The 22,695-nt window shown below is 40.5% G+C and overlaps 1 protein-coding gene across 2 annotated transcripts in view; it reads right to left on the reverse strand.

The window, feature by feature from the left end:
* MAOB (monoamine oxidase B) overlaps window positions 1-22,401 on the reverse strand; it is a 118,476-nt gene extending 96,075 nt beyond the window's left edge. Inside the window, exon 1 of one of the 2 annotated variants that reach the window (XM_055268635.1) lies at window positions 22,205-22,401. In XM_055268635.1, coding sequence (XP_055124610.1) covers window positions 22,205-22,250 — 46 coding nt within the window. In that variant the 5' untranslated portion in view covers window positions 22,251-22,401. The remainder of the gene's footprint in view (window positions 1-22,204) is intronic. The other variant, XM_055268636.1, reaches the window with a different exon arrangement.
* Between the last annotated feature and the right edge of the window lie 294 nt (window positions 22,402-22,695).

Below are 22,695 nucleotides of genomic sequence, written 5' to 3' on the forward strand. Positions count from 1 at the left end.
TGTCAGTGATTTTCATATTGCCAAATCTGGTGGGCACACCTTTGTCCTTAAATGACTTGTTCTCTTAGCAGTATTTGGTCATGCCTTCCCTCTTGACTCACTGTCTTCACTTGTTTCTGAGCCACAGGCTTTCATGGGTTTCTTCTCTAACTCATTGCTCCTTCTTAAATGCCTTTGCTGGATTCTTCTGTTCCCCACCTCTAAATGTTGGAGAGTCCCAGGACTCCATTTTTGAGCCTCTTCTTTTTTCAGTTATTCACAGGTGATCTCAACCAATTCCATAGCCTTGAAACTTCAGACTTGATATGTAAACTGCCTACTTAATTGTGCCTTCCTCTATGTAATAATCATAACATGTCCCAAACAGACCTTTTAAGTTTCCTCTCCCAAATCAGTTCCTTTCTAGTCATTTCGATCTCAATAATGTTACCACAATTCACCCAGTTGTTCAGGCCAAAATCCAGGAATTGTCCTTGATTCTTTTTCTTCCTGACCACTCTGGCCTCCAATCAATACATCAGCAAGTCAACGTCACCTGAATACAACCATTTCTCAGCACTGTTACTAATACCATCTTGGTCTAAGACAATATCGCCTTTCTTTGGAATACTGCAAAAGTCTGCAACTCCTTCAATTCTTGCCTAAGATTTCAAATTACACATCTCAGGGTATCTTTCAAAACAAAATCCAACTCATGACACTTCTGTATTTCAAATCTTCTAATGAATTCCATCGCAAACAGGAGTCCTACCCTGTAACTTACCTTACAGGGCCCCATATGACCTCACTCTTGCTTAGTTGTCTTTCCTACGACCCCTTGCTCATTCTACTACAGCCACATTGTTTTTCTTTCTGTTCCTTGAAAATGCAAGGGTTGTTCCCACCTTAGGGGATTTACAGTAACTGTTCCCACATTCTGTAATGCTCACCTCCCTGATAGTTACATGTTCAGGATCGCAGATCTCAGTTTGAATGTTCTCTCTAAGGAAGAGGCATTTCCTGACTCTGCTTCATTACTGCATCCTATTTTACTTTTCATCAACTAACTTATCACTAGCAGTACTTTGTAGGTAGCTAAGTATTTATTTTGTTGGTCCATTTGGTAATTTATTATGTGACTGCCCCCCCACCAACTAGACAATAAGCTCTGTGAAAGCAGAGATCTTGCATGTGTTATTTCCTGCTTTATCCCTAGCACCCGGGAGAATATCTGGCATGTAGCCATCCTCAACAAATATTTGTTGCTGGCAGGAAAGAATTCAGACAAGTCAATTAATTCACCTCAAGAGGATAAAGAGCAACTCATTTTGCAAAGAACTAACTCTAGTGGGTCCATCAGAATGCACTCCTACTCAAAATCTGAGGTATCAAAAACGTATTTCAATGTCAAGGTGACCGTTTGATCACAGGTATCCTCTAAAATTTTTAGTCCCAAATTTTCTGTTCCAAATGTTTCTTTAACTACAAATTTAATACAAAATTTTGTCAAGAAAAAAATTTAAAGTACCAGTGCAGAAGGGTAGTTTTCCACCTGGACAAGGATTCAAAACAGACCCCCAAATATCAATAGCATAATGTCAGCTCCATAACTTACCTGCCACATGTCTAAAGTCTACAGTCTCCTTTCATCAGTAACACCATTTTGGGCACTTGTCAGAAAACTAAAATGCTTCCCCTGCTGAATGCCATGTAAGCACCTGAAATTTTAAAGAGTTATTTTAAGGGCTTTGTTAATTATTAATTCCTCTGGGGTATTTAAATTCTAGGCCTGCACTGTTAGATTATTGAAAAGAAAGATACCTATTCAATGCTGTACTAGCTACTTGCAGAAATTTCTTACATTTTAAATGTATTTTAGCATTATGCTCCAGCTGAAACATGTGTGTGTGTGTGTCTATTTTTAAGTACTTTGAACAAACTCTCTGTACTCTCAAGCTTTGGGCATAGTCCAAAATTGTCAAATGAGTCAGCAACCCAAGTTGAAAGGTAAAGCCTCCTGTAACAGGAAAGGCCAATTCCATCATGTTGAAGGGAGGTATAATCCAGACCTGAGAAATCTGTGCTCCTTTACAAATTCCTCCTGAACGAAGAAGTAAATCCTTTGCCAACTCAAAATGGCAATGTCACCCCTTACACCCACAGTTGCAAAATTACAACATTTTATATGTCTTTAGTGACAAAATTCTAAACCCAGAAAATTATGCAATGATGTTATGTTCTTCTGTGCTTCTTTGTCCCTCTGGATTTGTGTCTGATTCTATGAGTCTTTATTTCCTTTACCCTGTATTGTATTTTTGTGGGGTTCTCCATGTATATTCTTAGTGCTATGTCTTACTATGTCCATCTGTTACCTCATGCTTCCCCAATTCCTTGTCTCTCGTAACTGACCCAAATTCAAAGCCAATAAACATTTATTTTCACATTTGTTAACTCAGCTGAAAATATAGAGATTTAGGAATCATCTTAGGAAAAGTGAGTTTTGAATCCACTGAGCTTCACTAAAGGTTTGTGAAAGCAGTAGAATCACATCACAAATTTTACATACACTAATACCACACAGAAAATATGTTCAAGGAAGTCTACTTATTGGATTAGGCCACTTTAATTGCAGTATCAGGACTCACCCTGTGGCTATTGGCCATACACCTGGGTGTGAAATCTGTACACTGGAAGTAGTTGGGACACTCACTGAATACATGCACCGGAAGGGCATAAAGGCTCTCAAAGGCAGAGAACGCAACTCAACAGCTTGGCTAAAACATTTCTTTTATGAGTTACCTACCCAGTTCAGAAACAGAAACAGAAACAAATACTGGTTTATTCAGAAAGAAGAATGGATTCCACCCCATATTCTAACCACAAGTCAAAAAAATGAAATAAAAATAACCTCCCCAGAAAATATAATTGAATAAGAGACATAAGAAAAATATTTGACTTTGCCAGCAATTAAAAATGAAAAATAACCATTTTTCACCTCCCAAGTTAGAATACCACATTCACTCTCAATTTGAAAAAGATTGATAAAGCAAAGCATGCTATTAAGTGATCCCAACAGTGTGATAAAACAAAGCTGGCTGGAAGAGTAATTGGTAAAGTACTTGAGAAAAACAATTTGGCAGTATCTGTCAAAAACATTAAACTGTCCATATTTTAAAATCAGGAATTATTACCTTATGAGTCAATCCTAAGGAAAAATACCAAATATGGGAAAAAGTAATTATTTCTGAATATCTTTAGTGCACTGTCATTTATAATAACAACACACACACATAATACATAACGTCCAATAGTCTGGTATTAGTTAAGTAAGTTTTGGTATGCCTTATTTGATGTTACTTAAATTATGTTCATAAAGACTGTAATAATAAGGAAAATGCTTGTTAGAAAACCCGGTGAAAAGATACAAAATCGTGTCTATACTATGACTGCAAATATAAATGTGTGGTACACGTGTGCACACACACACATAGCCAAAATAAATGAATATATTTTTAAGAGGCTGGAAAAAATATATACCCAAAGTTAAGAGTGGTTGTCTTTAAATGGTAGGTCTTTAAAATGAACTTATAAAAATAATTATAATTCACCCAGAATTAGTCAAAAAACCCCTATTTAGTCATGAAACCACATGGGCAATTTCATTTACTGGACTATTTCCTGAATTATCTTTACAACTGATCAACTTTCTTTATAAATTTATACTTTTGAGATCCCTAAATTAAGCACTTAGTCACATAATTGCAAACTTCTCTATAAATCACAGTCCACCTTCCTTGATATTGCTACTAACCTTCTCTATTTCAGAAAAATAATGGATACAAGTAAATGGATAGAAATGTTGTCCCAAAGGTCAACTACTTGGTATTTTATGAAATTTACTTCAATGACAAGCTAATGATCAGATTGGGAGATGGAGAGAAAGATGCATATTATTTTTTCAAGGCTAGGGAGCTATTTCTTTTAATTGCTGTTTTAACACCACCAATACATCTCTATTAGATTACAGTGTAAATCTTGGAATTTAATAACACTGTTTATATTATGCTTTTTAAACTGATGAATACAACGTAATTATTGTTCATCAGTTAAGGAACTGAACTTGGCATCACTATCTGTAACTCTAGGCTAAGGAAAATACTTACTACGTGTTAAACATAATGTTGAAATATATGTATATATAAATATATTCATGTAAGTAAACACATTTCATATATACATACATTAAATATATATGTATTTTCTTCAGTTGGAGTTTTCATGTGAAGCATTTTGTTTATTTTATAAACATATAAATATATATACAATACGTACATACATTATCTGTACACGTATATATGATATTACTTACCAAATGCTTACTGTTTAGGATAATTGTTTAGGATAATCATTTTCTTAGTGATACATGTTTTAGCTTCATTGGTCTTGTGCCATTTATGAATGTGTCTTAATTTCCATTTAGTTTGCATTTCATTCCTGGAAGCTTACCTTGTTTCACATTATTTTCCGGGAACACCTACAATCCAGGAAACAATCACCTCAAACAATAGATGGATAAACTTTGATGAATGGATTTATTCCTGCCAATATTATATCTTATTTGGGCTTTGGGATTAACTTCATAGAGGAGGTTTAGGTTTGATTTCCACACTCAAGATGGCCCAGAGTCAGCTTTTGAAGGAATGGTATGGTTTGGCATGGTACATGGATGCTGTACTTAACGTTTGGAACTGGGTCAGAACTAGCCAGAACTGGGTCAGCCTCAGGACAGCATCTTACCTAAAGAAGCTGAACAGGCTAAGAGTTTTTTCCAAAGGATCTCTCCCAGCACCAACCATCTCAGAAAAGCATATGAGAGACACAGGCAACCCAGTAATCCAGGCATCTCTACCCTCTATCCAGGAGGAAGCACAAAATGATGACTTTGTAGGTGTACCTGCACTATGTGACATTCAGTAAATCACTGCAGATCGTACTTTAAAATCTGAAGAGGGTGATCCTCAAAAGGTTAAGCAAAGAGTTCCCATATGATCTAGCAGTTTCGCTCCCGGGTATATACCAAAGAGATATAAAAATATCTTCACACAAAAACTTGTACAAGAATGTTCATAGCAGCACTATTCATAATAACCAAAAAGTGGAAACAACCCAAATGTCCATCAACTAATTAAGAGATACACAAATTATAGTATATCCATATTATAGAATATTATTTGGCCTTAAAAAGGAATGAAATATTGATACATGCTACAACATGGATGAACCTTGAAGACATGATGCCAAATGAAAGAAGCCAGACACAGAAGGTCACACAGTGTGTGATTCCATTTGTATAAAATGTTCATAATTGGCAAATATCTAGAGGCGGAAAGTAGATTAATGGTTGTAAGGAGCTGAGGGACTGACGGTGGTGATGGGGAATGAGGAATGACTGCTAAGGGATGTGGAGTTTTCTTTTAGGGGGGCAAAAATGTTCAAAAATTACATTGGAGTGATGATCATAAGACCCTGTGATCCTATGAAAACCCACTGAATTGTACATTTGAAATGGGGGAATTGTATGTGAATAATATCTCAACAAAGCTATTATTTAAAAATCTTATAAAGATAAAATTTTAGAACTCAATAAGATTGATTATTGTCATTGCTTTTTCAAGTGATTCAGAGGCTTTCATGAAAAATGTTGTAGCAGGTATTGTCGATGTTGTACCCATATTCCCTCCTCATTCACTTCTACGAACAACCATTGTTCACTTGAACTACAATGACTGACTCTTTGCCCAAAAGCTTTTTTTTTTTCTTTCTGGCTGCAGGCACTAAGGTAGTTCACACAGGTCTCTCAGACAAGAGGAAGGACCCTTAAAAGTGAATTTTAAAATATATTTGGAAGAATGATCAAAAGTTGCCTAGGTCTGGGGTGGGAGGGAGGAGAACTAGGAAGACTACACGTGACAGAAGCAGGTACAAAGGCCAGAGGTTGCAGATTATTCGAGAACTTCAAAGTGGATCAGTGTAGCTACAGAGCCCTAGGAAGAGTCACGGGAAACAAGGCATCCGAAGTAGGCCGAGTTCAGGTCTGCAGTGTTTCTGGGCCATAACCATCATTTCAGACTTTATCCTGGGGGTATTGGAGGGCCATGGAAAGATCTGAAGCAGAAGAGTAAACCTTATGAGATTTACATTTTAGAAAAATTGCCCTTCCAGGAGAAACATGTGAATGGAAATACACCAGGCTGTTAACACAGGTCACCTCAGGAGGGCAGGAATGAGGTGAAGGTCGACAAATATTTAGCTTTGTCTTTGAACAACTTTGTTTGCTTCACTTCTGACAATAAATATGTTTTGTGACTAAAAAATATCCAATCTGCTTTTTTCCCATTCACAAGTTGTACTTCCTTTACTGTAAGAATGAACTAGAAGGATGAACCTTGAGGATATTATGCTAAGTGAAATAAGCTGGACACAAAAGGACACATTCTGTATGATTCCACTCATATAAGAACTGAGAGCAGTCAAATGCATACAGAAAGTAGAATGATGGTTGCCAGGGGCTGGGGAAGAAGGGAATGGGGAGTTATTGCTTAATGCGTACAGAGTTTCTGTTTGAGAAGATGCAACAGTTCTGGAGATGGATGGTGGTGATAGTTGTACAACCATCTGAATGTACTTAATGCCACTAAACTGTACACCTAAAACAGTTAATACAGTAAATTGTACGTTAGGTATATTTTACCATAATAGAAAAACAGAATGGACTGGAGAAGGGCTAGACCGAATGATGGGACACAAATGAGCAGACTCTGGGAACTACAGTGGTCCACGTGAGGAACACCAGATCCAGAAGGGGCATGGAGACAGTTAAGTGGTTACCACTGTGGGCAACTGTGGGGAAATCTGGGAGACAGTGTGGAACACACTTTAGCTATCCTAAGAGATGGGGAAGATGGGTTACTTATCCATCAAATCATGTTAGTCATAGACTCATGGCTGCTTTTCGGGGGGCATTAGCCCCACCCCCACTGCTCACCTGCCTGGGTTTGAGCCAAGAGGAGCTCCAGTGGCCAGAGAAAGCCTGCAGGCAAAAACTTGCGTCAGACAGAGGCCTTAAGTTCATGTGTATGAAAATAAGTGCCAAGGAGATTTGGTGGGATCCCTGGAATGTCTGCTACAAATGTCAAGACTCTTGGCTGGAAACCTGGCCAGAATATGGTTCCACTTCCTGAAACCGGAAACATTAGTGGCCAAAGAAGAAGGAGCAGGCAAAGGAAGGGAGCTGGCAAAGGAGACTGGTGGAGCACTAGTGATTTAGGAGGGAAGCAGGAAATTGTGCTATCATGGGAATGATGAGAAGTGACGTTTTAGAATGCCCAGTTAATACATAGCACAAGAAACTAGAAATTCTTTTCTTAGATCATGGAAAGTATTTTAGAAAACAGTATTAGTTAAATAACAGTTTATAGGCTCTAAACACCCCATGCTGCACTGTACTACAAAACTCAAATGCCAAAGATGGAAAAAACAATATTCAACTAGACAACAGTATGAGATAAGTGTTTCCACTCCTCATCTCTTTCTTTCCTTTCACTTAATGTATGAATTATACAAACCAATATACAGTATAGACCACCTTATAGGAAGGCTGTATTTGTTGAGGAAAAAATTAACATTCCTTTTCTTATCATGCGTACAAGAATTATATGTAACCAAAGTCCTTTAGAAATACCAGGCAGATATTGCTGTTATTATATTTTGCACATGTATTTTGTTTGTTCTTCACACACAGCTATAATTACAAAATTGAATAAGCTCCCATTTAAAAAATCACTTGCAGATATCATTTTTCACCTGTCATTGAGGTCTTCGTTGCATTTTAAAAATATTGAAAAATGATGCTAAAACTTATATATAGGACGTATCATTTAAAAGCTGGTTTAAATACTAAGTGCTAATATTTCTTTTTTAAAATCCTTTTTTTCCTAAGAAAAAGTATTCAAACATCTTTACACATAAACATATATTCAATGGAATTTTAAAATTCACTAATGCCTTTAATTTTAAAGATTAATTTTAAATGTATTCTGAAGCAACCTTTAAACTTTTCAAAGGAATTTATCTATGGGGAAGGAAGCCAGATTTTATAAAATATCTGTTTGGCGAAATATATTTTTAAAAGAACACAATAGGAGAAAAGAAATGCTTTCCTATTTTCATCAGCTTCTTCTAGTTTTCCGATCACAAACTAAAACCCAGAAATAAAGCAAGTGCACACCCCAAATGATTTTTCTTCTACATGCAAAATGCTTTTACCTTTCCTACTTACTGTCATCTCAACCTCTTTGTATTTTTCCCCATTTCTCAGACCTGTCCACTGGAAGCTCAATACTGTGGACTGGCCGACTGATTTATCTACAGAAAACTCATTTCCCCCTTGGACACATTCTCTATGAAATCAGAGAGAAAGGAACAAGGGGAGAGAAGCAGGACGCGGGTGGTATATTTTGGATGTTCTGCCTTTTATCAACTAGGACCATGTGATTTCCTTTCAGACACTGGCCGTTCCTGTGTGCAGCCCAATTTCTGATAACATAAAAGGCACGTATGATATTCTACTTATACCCCTTATAAGGCCAGGAATATCATACCACCTATGAATAAAACTAAAAAAGCTAGCAGAGGACGGAAACTTGGAAAGCAAAGCCAAAGTGATCTTAGCATCCATTCTAACTTTGTCCAAAGGTAAAGCTCTTTCACGGCACCGAGAGGCTTCTTTCATTTAAAAAGTACATTTTTGTGCATGCACCAAAAATAAATAAGCACAGAAAATGTAATTTCACATCAATTCTTGTGTGTGTGTGTGTGTGAATGTGTTGAACTGGAACCTGATTATTCATTCCTAGCACTTAGCACACACGAGGCACTCAGTTAATGTTTTCTAAATGATAGCTTCATAGCAGACAGACGGGGATAGAACGGCATGTTGCCAGCAAAGATTTCGGGTAGATAGTAAATATATGGGGCTGAATCACAGGGTTGAAAACTAGCCCGCAATTTCCTTTTACAGACCCTTCCATAAACAATGTGCTTTTTCTTTTTCAATCAGAGAACAGAATTCTCAAAGTGCTAATGGTATCATAACACTAATGGTCTAGCTGCATAAAGTGTAGTTTGATGGGGTATGGGAAGGACAAGATCTCTCTCTCTCTCTCTCTCTCTCTCTATTATAATTTGCTTTGGAATAGAACAAAGTGCTGTTCCCACTGGACTTTAAATAACGCTAAATTTTGTGCACCCTCTGACTTTTTTCTATGCTTTTCTAATCATCTTCAAGAAAATGAGCTGGGAGATAAAGCCTGCCTATGTCTCCCAAATGCTTTGCATTGCTGTAATTTGAGCACCTTGCTTTGGTTCCCCTCCCCAGCCTGCTATACATCACTCACATAGCAAATCAGCAGTTGAGGGGTCAGCTTCCCTAGTGACTTGCATGCAATTTTAACAGAGACCTGCTTAGAATCTTTAGGACCCCAAAGTGTATGATTCCTGCCTTTCTCAATAAAACAGAGGGACTTTTCTGTCAATCTCTAAACTTAGATTAAATGGATAGTCGTCTCTTCTGCCCTGTTGTAAAACCAATAGCAGATTAGTAAATATAAAATAAAATGAAAGAAAATCATTTTTCTGATTCTTACATCATTTTTTGAATCACATAGAAAATTAAATCTCTGGACATGCCGATTCAAAATGTGGCAACTCATTTAAACAATGGTTATTTCCAAGTAGCACATATCAAACGGTTGATCGTCAAAACCCTACAGAACACCCCCTCACAATCATGATTTCCTATCTTTCTAGTTCACCTGCTCAAATTGCTCTAATATAAATGTTCTTTAATGACACAAAGACCTCCAAGCTATTAACATCTCCATTTGAATCTATGAACCAGCTTGCTCCCTCACAACTTCCCTTTCTCCCTTATCCGTCAAGAACTCCATTGTCCATTTTTTTAATAATCACTTTCAGCATTTTCAACACCCTGTGAGAAATCCTACAGGAAGCTGCATAAAATGGTCACAGGATAAGGGAAAGAATAGAGGCATGTGCCAACAGCACTATTTTTCCAAGAACCCAGAATCTGAGCTGGATCCAAAATGGTGGCTTGGAATAGATGGACAGCGTCCAAGCTTCTGTATCCAGTCTTCACAGATTAGGGCTGTTTCATAATTTCTCTCTTGGCTGTACTGCCACGGATTCCTCCAGTAAAAGAAGGAATCCATATTTCGAGCACTTCCAGATCGGAGGCTCTAAATTTCAGCTCTGAATCAGCACACAGAGTGGTAAGAGAATGGGATTCCCCAGAGAGTGTTTGGGCCAGCATAGTGATCAACCTCTACCTTTCACCCTTACTTTGGGGGCTCTCAGGGCACCAGAGAGTGATGAGGCTAAGCACCGTCCCCAGGCCCTACCGGCCTCTTGCATCCTTGGTAGAGGCCATTAAAGAACATGGGCAGTGGCTCACGCCTGTAATCCCAGCACTTTGGGAAGCTGAGGCGGGCGGATCACCAGGTCAGGAGATCAACACCATCCTGGCTAACATGGTGAAACCCCGTCTCTACTAAAAATACAAAAAATTAGCCAGGCATGGTGGCGGGTCCCTGTAGTCCCAGCTACTCAGAGAGGCTGAAGCAGGAGAATGGCATGAACCCGGGAGGCGGAGTTTGCAGTGAGCCAAGATCTCGCCATTGCACTCCAGCCTGGGCGACAGAGCGAGACTCTATCTCAAAAAAACAAAAAAAGAGAGACAAAGAAAAAGAAAAGAAAGGAACATGGGAAAGGTCATGCCCTTTAATTGCTTCTCCCTCCAACTGACTAAAGCTTCATGATTAGAACATCTTGTGACATGCTGAGCAAAAATGCTGTTCAGTCATCCTCTGTCTAGCTTAGGGTCCCCTGGTAAGCAGCCTCTGAGATGCGTTTGCATATAGAAGCTTTATCAGGGTTCAACACATATGAAGAAAGGAAGCAGGATAGGGCAAAGGAAGGAGTTGAACTGAGAGATGCAATCACAACAGAGAAATCATTCAGTCCTACAGTGAGCTCTCAGGCTAATGTGGCCCTTCAGAGTTGTCCTGGATGGAAGAAAGAGGGTACGAAGGCCTGGGTGAGTCAGCTCCCTTCAGTCAAGGGTGACTTTCAGAGAGGGACTTGGCTGTGAACCAGCAGCAGCCAACACTCTCAGAGGGTCCTGAAGGTAGTGGGACAGCCTACTGTAACATCCACTATACAAAGAGTGAAAGTGAAATTTCAACACTCTATGTACATTAGAATATAGATTTAAGTTCCAACTACTTAAAGCTATATTTCAAGGAAGAACATTTGAATTTGCTGGTTATCTCTCCAGTAAATTCCATTGCCAAATCCTCCTTCAAGGCCTCTAAGGCCCTTGAGGTGAAGCTGCTATCCTCCTCTTCTCTGTCTCATCTGATTCAGATAAGCATGTCTTTCTCAGCACCCACCACCCCTCAGAACATTCACCTGTACATGTCTGCCTCCTTCGGCTTTGTGTACCCCTGAAAGATGGGCACATGTATTACCCATCTGTGTATTCCCACACCTAGCCCAATGTTTGGTAAATAGGGCACTCGATAGGGGTTTATTGAATGACTGAATGAATCAACGAATGAACAAATTTATTTTTCTCCCCTGCAGAAACAATGACATAGGGAAATACACTTGATGAAACGAGGACAACTCTTTTAGTACACGCCTTTATGTGTATTTATCATCAGTGCTTAACAAGGGCTGTTTGATTTCGACTAACTGGCACAGCATAAAAGGGCTATTATGAAATAGTCAACTATATCTTATGGGTCTCCTAAATAAACTAAACTCTATCACAGGATTTGAATGCAAAATACAGAGGAAATTAAAATGTAAAACATGAAACAGCTGTTTGATCAGCTGTTACAATAGGCTGTGAACAAAGGCTATACTCATGTTTTATCTAGATGGGTAAAAATAATTAATCATAGAAAATGGTTTGTTACAGGGCTATTTTCTTTTATTTTCTTTTCTGCACGGCAACACAACAGTTATCTAATTAATGATGGCAAACTTCTGGAAGCACAGGCTAGATGTTACCCAATAAATTTAAAAGTACTATAAAAGTATATGTTCCCAGTAGATACTGGTAGGCATAAAGTAGTAATTGCAAAAAACAGCTTTCCTGCATGTTACAGAGAGCAAAATTTACTTGCCACCACTAAAATGTTACAAAACTGAAGATATTTTTAATTTCTAGTGCCTACAACTTCATTAGATTACAACTACAAACTGGTGAAGAATCTTGATTATCTCTGTACTGTCTGGGGAATGGTTGGGTGGGGAGGAAATGTTGGTTTCCTATTGAAATGGCTAAGAAGTCCATTATTACAATTCCATCATAAGGTAAATTGGTAAAACTTTCTTGGGGCGACAATTTTGTTATAATTATTAAATGCCATAAAAGGATTTCTAACATTTATCTCTGGAAATTTCCTAAAGAAACAATCAGAATTATGTACAACAATTTAGGTTCATAACAGCTTTATTGAAAATAGCAGAGAGTTTGAAAAAAACACAAATCCTCAGCAATAGGAGATTGATTCAACAAGTTGTGATACAATCATATGAACTAATGTTATAAAATCATGAAAAAACATTTAAGACATAGGTAAACATTCATAATATGTTAGTATTTATTTTTAAAGGGGATACAAATAAGTACAGTAAATACAACATAAAGTTTGCATAAAGAAAATATAGGTGGCAATAGTAACAGTGGTAAATATTTTATGGAGTTCAATTATGGATGATTTTCATTTTCTTTTTGCCATTTTCTATAATTTACAGATTTTCACAATAAATATTATTTCTGCATTCATGTTATTAAAAAAGATACTCACACCTCTCTAAAAAATGTCCTCAAACTGTAGATCATCAAGATGGAATGTGATTGCATCTTTCATTTCTATCAGTGGCCTTTCTTCTTACCAAATGTTTGAAGTAATTTTGGTTATTAACTAATTTGGTTATTAATTCTTAACTTTATCCTCTGAAAAAAGATGCTTTGCTGGGTAACAAAAGCTCTTCCAATGAGCTTGTTTCTTTAATGTAGAAAACTGGAAAATAACCCAAAGAAGTGAAATATAACTAAAGACATAATTATCAATACACAATTTAATACACACACACAACAGGGATCACAGGAATAAAAAGTAGCCCAACTTCAAAATATGAAGTAAGGATTCCAAATTCAATTAAAAGAATCATTAAAAATGTTGGAGAGGTTAAGCAAAAGAGACAATTATTTAGGCTAGAAGGAGAGCAAATAAAACTAAGGATCTAGTAGGACATCTTCATCATTGTGTAATTCTGATAAATTTTGTTGAAGAGGAGAATAGAATTAAAAATGGCCTAGCTAAGAGATGCCTAACATAAGATCAAGAGCTCAAATTTCAGATATGAAGTGGAAATTAGATAGTATATGACATTTAAGATGCCATTACATGGAGACTCTGGTAAGATGACTAACATTTGAAAGGTCAGACCTACCTGAAGATGTTTTCTGATGGTGCCCCTCTCTCACAAAACAAAAGGTTTAAATGACATTTTTGTTTGTTTGTTTTTGTTTGTTTGTTTGTTTTTGAGAAGGAGTCTCTCTCTGTCACCAGGCTGGAATGCAGTGGTGCCATCTCGGTTCACTGTAACCTCCGCCTCCCGGATGCAAGCGATTCTCCTGCGCCCACCACCACGCCCAGCTAATTTTTGTATTTTTAGTAGAGACGGGGTTTCTTCACGTTGGCCAGGATGGTCTCGATCTCCTGACCTCGCGATCCGCCAGCCTAGGCCTCCCAAAGTGCTGGGATTACAGGTGTAAGCCACCTCATCCGGCCGACAGTTTTTATATAACAAATAAGATGAACTATTCACTTTGTGTTTGAGATTGCCAGAGATACACGTTTTATCATTTAGTAAACTGGGTCACAGCCCTTGGGAAGAAAATCTCTGTTTTTAGTTTTTTAAAGAAGAAAAAAATGTAAAAACAGTCAAGTCCTTCAATCCCAATGATAAAACTTTGGAGGGAAGTTTGCAAAAATAAAATATAGGTGACAATAGTAACAGTGGTAAATGTTTTATGGAGTGCCTAAAACTTCATTAAATTACAACTAATTATTGTTTGTGATACTTCTTTTCTGGATAGGCTGCCTGCAAGACAGTGAAGAAAGCAAAGTGCATCTTTGGAGACCTCCTTCTACTCATCCTCCCCTTCTTTCTATCCCCTTCTCTTGAAACCTCCCTTGGGCATTCAGAATAACCCAGTACATTATAATCAGCTGATCACCTCTCAATCTTTTCCTGAATTTCTATCCATGTTTTGGCTTCCCTGGTTATCAGGCACACGACCACCCACCCTATCTTTATAGTATAAACTGTCAATGGCTCCCTATTTCTTACCGCAGGAAAACCTAACTTTTCACTTTGTTTTTCAATCGCTCAGCTTTGGATCCTGCCCCCCTCCTACTAACTTTCCTTCCCATGTCTCCCCATCCTTTTATTCTAGACAAGCTGGACTTTCTACTGTCCTGTAAATATAAAGATCACCTGCTAACTGAAGTCTCTGGCCCTATGATTTAAATGATTCTTCCCATCTTTAAAGCCTCTCTCTTCTCTACCCTCCCAAACCTGGACTGTTCTTCAGAACCTGTTAAATTCTACTCCCTTAATGAGACCTTCTCCAACTCCTGGGGTCTTTAATGATTCTTCTAACTTAGTCCTTGGGTCCCACAGTTCAGAATTCAATTACACATTATTTTAATTGTTCCTTATTGCATGTATGTGCTAGTCTTGGGTCTCCATCTGCATTTTAAGTTTCCTGAGGCTGGGAACTTAGTCTTACTCTTTTTCTATACCTTCCTTCAGTAAATAAATGTATGCTGACTTAGGAAACATTGCTAACAGGGACTTGGCTTTCTGTATCTTTATTTACTGAGTTAATGGAGGAGGCCGAAGATGGATCCATTTTGTGAGAATGAAAACAGAAAGTAGAAATAGTGCATTCAAAGTCCTAGTGATTCTAATCTCTCACCCAGCACCATTTGATCAGGATGTCCTTCTGTTTGCATTTTCTCCTAAGACTGAGGGCTCCTCTTCCAGGACAGTAATTTTATTCAAAAGAAGGGGCTGTGAGGTCTGGAGCCAGCCCTTTGCACTCTCTAAATGTGCTTTTTCTTGGATGTAAAACCAGGCAATCTTAACTAGTAGGTAAAACTCTAAAGATGCTTCCATCTTCAGTCACCAATGATTCTATTAAAGCAAAGTATTTTTAGCTTGGTCTTCTAAGTTTGTTCCTTGAATATTCAAAATCAGGAGGGAATTTTATACCATTATGGCCTCCTCTTAGGGGAAATAACAACTTTTATGCAGACTCATTACTAATAAGTTAAGCCCAGCAAATGAGATTCTTGCAAAAGCATAATGGTACACATTTAACCTGAGCAAATTTCCAAAGCATTCTCTTGTGGGGCTGAAAACACTAGTTCTTCACACACATATTACACCTGAACGTGGCCCCTCAATTTGGCTCACTTTTGCACCCTACAAGGGTATTCGATCTTGCATGACTCCAGGGTGCCCTCAACTAAGTACTGCCCAGTGACTTGTACAAATAACAAAGTTAACATTTATTGAGAATTCTAGGAGTTAGCCCAGGAACACTCCCCCACTTTTGAAGTACCAAGAAAAATTGAAGAAACTTGGCTGAAGAAGTACCAAGACAAACTGAAGAGACAAGCTCTTTGAAAGAGCTTTTGATATCTAGCAGGGCATCTTTTGCAGAAGGATAAATTGAAGAATTAATAACCACATTTATTTATTATTTATTTATTTATTTTTTGAGACAGAGTCTTACTCTGTCACCCAGGCTGGAGTGCAGTGGCACAATCTCAGCTCACTGTAACTTCCACCTCCCGGGTTCAAGTGATTCTCCTGCCTCAGCCTCCCAAGTAGCTTGAGACTGGAGGCGTGCGCCACCACACCCAGCTAATTTTTGTATTTTTAGTAGAGACGGTGTTTCACCATGTTGTTCAGGCTGGTCTTAAACTCCTGACCTCAAGCGATCCACCCAGCTTGGCCTCCCAAAGTGCTGGGATTACAGGTGTGACCCACCACACCTGGCCAATAACCACATTTATTAATAACAAAAATTCCCACAAATATTTTTAAGAAGAAAAGCCACTGATATAAATGAAAGATGCAGTCACATTCCATCATGGTGATTTATACTTTGAGGAATTTTTTTAGAGAGGGAAGAGTATGGTGTTTCTGGAAACATGAGTTGCAGAAATAATACATATTTGTTGTGAAAATCTATAAATTACAGAAAATGGAAAAAAATGAAAATCATCCATAATTAAACTCCACAAAAAAGCTAACCCCTGTTACTATTGCCACCCCTATTGCCCAAGCTCCACATTTAGGGGAACAGATGGGATTTGAATCCAAGTCCCAGGCCTCCAATGCCCTTGTGTTTAACAGCTGTGTTATCTTCCTTCCTCTTCGTATAGGAATGTTTTGCATTTATAGTTTCTGACATATTTATCTCTTAAAATGCATATTAAAATAATTAGAGTTAAAGCCTTTTGTTTAAATTAAGCTGCTGACTTTCTCACATCATCTGTGTTAGTAAATCATATACAAGCCAAGAAAACAGGGCTTGGAAGCAGAATCCCTGTCACAGGCTAATGTTCCCTGAGTGTGCATGCACACGTGTGTGTGTGTGTCAGTGCGTTCACATGCACAGCCACAAACCACTTCCTCAACCCAAAGTTTGACAGTGAGGAAGCTGGCACACTGGCACTTCAGACCACTAGTTGCTAGCAGACATTTTGTCAGCCTGATGAACAATAATCATCAATATCTATTGTGTGCCTGCCAAATGCCAAGCCACATTCCAAGCACTCTACATGTATTTTCTCCTTTAATCCTCTCAGCCACTTTATGAAATAGATACCATTATTATCCCCATTTCCAAATGAGAAAAGTAAGGCGTGGGAAGGTTAACTAACTATTTTGCCCAAGGTGACACAGCTAGTTAGTGGTGGAACCAGGGTAGACACCATGCTCTTAACCCCTATGCTCCACCACTGCCCTTGTATGTATGGCAGGGAGCCTAGACCTCAATACCCAGTCAGAGGAGAAGGAAATTGTGACCATTGTCAGTGGCCAAGCCAAGCCTTAAGCCTGCCCTGGTGACTTCTGAGGACACATGGGGGCCTAGAAATTGTGACTCTAGTGGCAACTGGCTCTACTCACAAAGCCCACCAACCTGCCCCATCACTGTGTCCCATGGGTGTTAGAATCAAGCAGAAAGAACAAGGCTTTGTCATTCTTAACCTTCACAGAGCTTTTGTCATTCTAATCAAGCTCCTACCACCTTGCACAGCATGTAGACAATGCTTGATATGCTACCTTATCATTTATTATTAAATAAATAATATCATTTGTTATTAATGCATTTAACTTCTATTGTAGTTAAGACAGGAACCAAGTGGCTGAAATGAAGACCAGATCAGAATTGGAATAATAGCCAGGTTGAGGTGAGGCTGAAGTACAGATCTAAGACTTCTGGAATTTCTCCTGATGCCGAACCCAGTGGGTCTCAGAGCCCAAAGTAAGCCTGAGTTCCTCAGGTCCCTTGCGGGGGTATAAAGGAATGGGCTGAGCCAGGATGAGGCTGAAGCCAGGCAAGTCTCTCCTGATGCCCACATGTATACGTGGCGTCCTGTTGCCACCTTATCTATGCTGCACATCCAGAAAAATTATTGGTTGGTGAAAAGAAGTGATTACATAGAAACGCCTGTTTTTGCTCCCTTAGATTGAAAAACTCTACAAGACAAACAAGGATATATTTCCAAAAAGGTAGAGTAAGGCACCTATAAGCCAAAGCTGAAGTGATCACTGTTTATGGTCCTACACATGCATTCTTTCCAATCTTTGAAACAAGCCAGCCAGGAAGGCATTATGAGTCTCATTTTAAAGATGAGGCAGCTGAAATACAGGGAGGTTATGTACCTTTTAAGGTTCCACATAGGTAAGCATAGGAAATGAGATTCATAACTAGTGTGTTTGACACTAAGCCTATTCTCCCCCTCCCAGTCTTTTTTTATAGGCAGTCTTTGGGGCCCACGCTGGAGTATAATGGCATGATCATAGTTCACTGCAGCCTCGAACTCCTGGACTCAAGCGATCCTCCCACTTCAGCCTCCAGAGTAGCTGGGACAACAGATGCACTCCTCTATACCCAGCCTTGTGTGTGTGTGTGTGTGTGTGTGTGTGTGTGTGTGTGTGTGTGTGTGTGTAGAGACCGTGCCTCATTATGTTGCCAGGGCTGGTCTCGAACTCCTGGGCTCAAGCAATCCTCCCGTCTCAACCTTACAAGTTAAATCCTATGTTCTTTTAATATTGCTGTATTACCTCTGTGTATTCTTTCCTTGACTAAGATACACAAATTTTCAGGCATATCTACATAATTATTATTTTTTAGGACATTCAAGTGGGTTACAGGAGCCCAGGGAAGTTCTCCATTTTTCTTCACCAAAGGTGAGAAAGAGGCTTTGCCATTAACACATGGGCCACATCTGCCCACCACACACCTCAACTCATGACCCCTTGTGAGCTATCTCTGAGATTCCCCGCCAAAGCCAGTACCACTAGCCTGCAGCCAGGCTTGCTCTCCCTGCCACACAGATCACCTGCCAGGTGTTGGTTACAATTTGGAAGTCTGGTTCCAACACTTCCAGGGATCTCAAACAAGTGCCTGCCACCCTCAAATGACCAAATCTCCTCTCCTAAGCCTGGCCAAAACTTTCTTGTTTCTGCTTCAAGTTGCCTTTTTTAGTTTTTATTTTGGGGATTGAACAAGAGCTATTCCAGAATTGCAAAAGATAGTTTCCATGGTTCCACCCACCCAAACACTAAAACTGAGAGACGCGGGACAGATGCAACGTATTGCTGTCCAGTTCCATGTGGGAGATGTCATTGCTCTGCCAAGTCTCTGGAGATGATCTGCCCCTTGGGTAAAAGAGATTTCAGTGAATACTCATTTATACACCATACACATTTCTAAAAAGTTAGTCTACAACTACCTTGGAACTTTTAAAACATCAAAAAAGAAAGTTATGTATTAGCCAGCTATCCTCCCAGTACGCCTCTGTTTATCCCAAAGGGAATGATTAAAATTTGCTGACAGCTTTAAAAATTATCAGGGAATTGCCAGAATGTCCCATGTTTAATAATTAACAAAGTTTAGAATGCAGAGTCAAATCCAGAGACTTTTAAACATAAATCGTTGCATAGGTCACCTACTAATTCGAAAATTCTACACACTATACTCTTGATTTTGGCCGTTTCATCTACTAAAACCTCTATCGTACACATTTGTAACCCCAATTTCGTTCCAACTGCTAGATTTCTCTCCCTGGGTGTCCCCCCAGAACCTCCAACTCTAGATGTCCTATCTTTTCCCAAAACCTTCTCTCCTTCTTCTTCATATCCCTCTTTTTGCTAATATCACCACCAGATGTGACACACGCCATTTGATGCATGGCACTCTGAATAAAAAATCATCGGCGCTATTCACTGATCACAGAAAGAGCTAAAAGTTTCTGATATACAAGGCTCCCCATAATTCATCCCAACTGACTTTTCTAGCTTTCTCTCCCACCAGACCCCTCTGGCAACTCTCCACAATGAAGTTCTTAAGTTATCTTACACGTTACCATGTTCTTTCACATATTTGTGGTTTTATACAAGCTGCTCTTTAGTTTAAAAATGCTTTCTTCATCTAGTCCCCTGGTGAATTCGTATTCATCGCTTAAGACATAGTTCAGATGTCATCAACTCTGTGAGTTCTTCTCAGATTTTCTCAGACAGAGTTTGATGTTCTCTCCAATCACCTTCCCTAGAACTTTTTATATGCACTATTAAAGCACCTATCATAGGCCACAGAGTAGTAATTATTCTTGACTGTCTTCCACATCAGTTTGTGAGGGTCCCGGGAACAATGGCCCTGTATAAATCATCTTTTATTCCTTTGGGGACAAAATGTGGAACAGGAAGTAAATGTTCATTGAATGAATGAATAATGAATCAATGAATGGACCCCTCCCATGGCACGCACCACATTCTATCTTGTATTGTCTGAGTATCCCATCTCCCTTCTTGAATTGACAAGGCTTCCGGGGCAAGAACAACATGATCCATTTTTGAATCCCCTACACAGCCTCCCTCAATTCCTATTGTCTGAATAAATGGGTAAAACTCTTGAGGGGCTTGTGCCATATTTCAGACTCTGCAAAGCTATTTTACTCACATTGTTTCACTTGCCCTGTAATCCAGCAGTGACTAACTGGTGTTATCCCCATGTAGCAGATGAAGCAATTGAGTAAGACTGGGCCTTGGAAGGCTGCTTTCTTGGTTCTTAGAACAATGGCTATTCCGTGGAATGTTCTTGAGAAAAGTCAGATCTACTCATCAGTACCTTGTTTTGATCAGAGTTTGGGAGGATGAATGCAGAGGTTTCACCAAACTGCTTGCAAAAATAGTTAAACCCTTATCTACCTTTTCCAGATGAGTCTAACATGAGTAATGGGATTGAACCTGAAGGTTTGGAGTATGAATCAGAAAGGGACAAATCATGAAAGGAAAACAGAAAAATCTGAACCCATTGGGCATACTTTAGTAAGAAAATGACTTTGGGGGCCTGAAAAGAGAAACTTCAGCTTCCGTAAGACAGGGTGCTATGCAAGGCAGCATCAAGAGGCACTTAGTAATATTTTCTAAAACACCTAAGCAGGTATGCTTTTAAGTCCAAGTTCCTCTAGGAGAGAAGATGTCAAAAATACTGAAAGAAAACTGAATTTATACACAGCTTTGGCCAACCTCAGCATGTTGTGATTACGCATCTATGTACCTGCAACACCAGGCACAGGCCCTGGCATGGGCGAGCTCACCAGAGCCTGCTAGACAGATATGGTAGCCTGAGATCCCACCCAAAGGGGAGGAAGGCTGGAGCAGAGGCAGGAGGACGGGACCATGGTCAGCACCAAACATCCAATGCCTTGGTTTTTTTCTCCAGCCACAGGAGAGTCAGAACAACTCTGCCCTGCCCTCCTGGCAGGGAGCAAGGCCAACCCCTACTTCCCAAAGGCCACTTGAGAACTCCTTAAGGCAAGTCTTAGACAACGCATCCACGGGTCTGGAGGTGTCCTAATTACCGCTCAAGTACTAGGCAGCGTTAGGAGGTGGGCCAAAGCACGCCCAGGAGGCCATCAAACAGGCTGTGCTGAGAGCATCGTTGATTCCCATTGACCCTATCCCATAGGATCTGCCTGATCCTCCACAGAGGGTAAGTTCCCCCCACTACCCCCATCCCTTCTTCTGGCTTCTATTTTTCGGTGCCCTTTGTATGTACACAGCCCCCTGTGGCTGAGGGGGCAGTGTCTGTCCCCATCCTTGCCAAATATGGGCTAGGCCAGAGAGCAAAGCTGCAGCTTGGCCACCCTGCGCTAGGAGTGGGGTGGGGTGGAGTGGGGGTGGGAGAGGGATAGGAGGAAAACAGGCATTTGCCAAAAAGACACTGCAGCCTCAGGTTAGATCCATGACAATCACAGAACCTCAAAGAATCAGGAGGGCCTGGAAAGTCTTTGGCAATCGATTGGCCAGGCTCCAACCTCTTCTGGTGAAGGTCGTTTTCCTGATGCCAGGACAACAATACTATGTGGTGCATGCTTGCTCCAAGCGAGGGTGTGGAGTGTCCAGGTCAAGTTGGAGCAAATGACTGACCTTTGTGCCACCTCCCCACCCCTTTTCCCTGGCTTCGAAAATTCCAGCAAGCGAAGGCCTAGCACCCTTCTGGGGGAGAAGTTCAAAGTCTGGCCCCAGAGCTGCAACAGGCTTCCAGCCTCTGGCCTCTGCGTCTGGGAACGCAACCAAAATTGTCCCCAAAGGAGGGTTCAGTGCACGGCGCTCCGGACCCACTAGAGCCCTGCCCGTGCATGGACCGTCTGGGGGCTCCAGAGTCAGCCCCTGCCCCACGGCCGCCCCCCGCGTCTCCCCCAGGCAGCCACCTGTCCGAGCGCGTAAAGAGGAAGGAGTGCGCACAGCCGCGACTAACCTGAGATGCCGCCCCCCACCACGACCACGTCGCATTTGTTGCTCATGGCGCTCGCCCCGTTCCAGGCCTCCCTGGTGCCTGCTGCTCCGGTTTCTGGGCCTCGATCCCAGTCCTGCCTGCCAGCCAGCCCGCCCGCCTGCCCGCCGGCCTGCTGCGCGCTGCCCCCGAGCACCAGCGCCTCGGCGAGCCGCTATATTACCCGCCCCGGGAGCCCGGACGCGCAGCCCCGCCCGCCCGCCTACGCGCAGGCCGGGTGCAGCTCGGGGCCACCGCCCCCTCCTGCAGCTCTGCAGCCCAGGCCCGGGAAGGGCGGGTGCCTGGGCGGAGAGGTCACCTAGGACCTCAAAGAGTCCCGCCCCAGAATCCCCACTCCTCAGCCTTCTGCACGGTATTTTCCCATCAGCCTCCCTAATGCACTATCAAGCTTGGAGGCTGGGAGGATGGCAAATTGGGGTGTCTTCCTTCAGGGCCCCAATTACTCCTTGGGTGTA

Source organism: Symphalangus syndactylus, chromosome X (assembly GCF_028878055.3).
Source record: "Symphalangus syndactylus isolate Jambi chromosome X, NHGRI_mSymSyn1-v2.1_pri, whole genome shotgun sequence".
Classification (NCBI taxonomy): Eukaryota; Metazoa; Chordata; class Mammalia; order Primates; family Hylobatidae; genus Symphalangus; species Symphalangus syndactylus.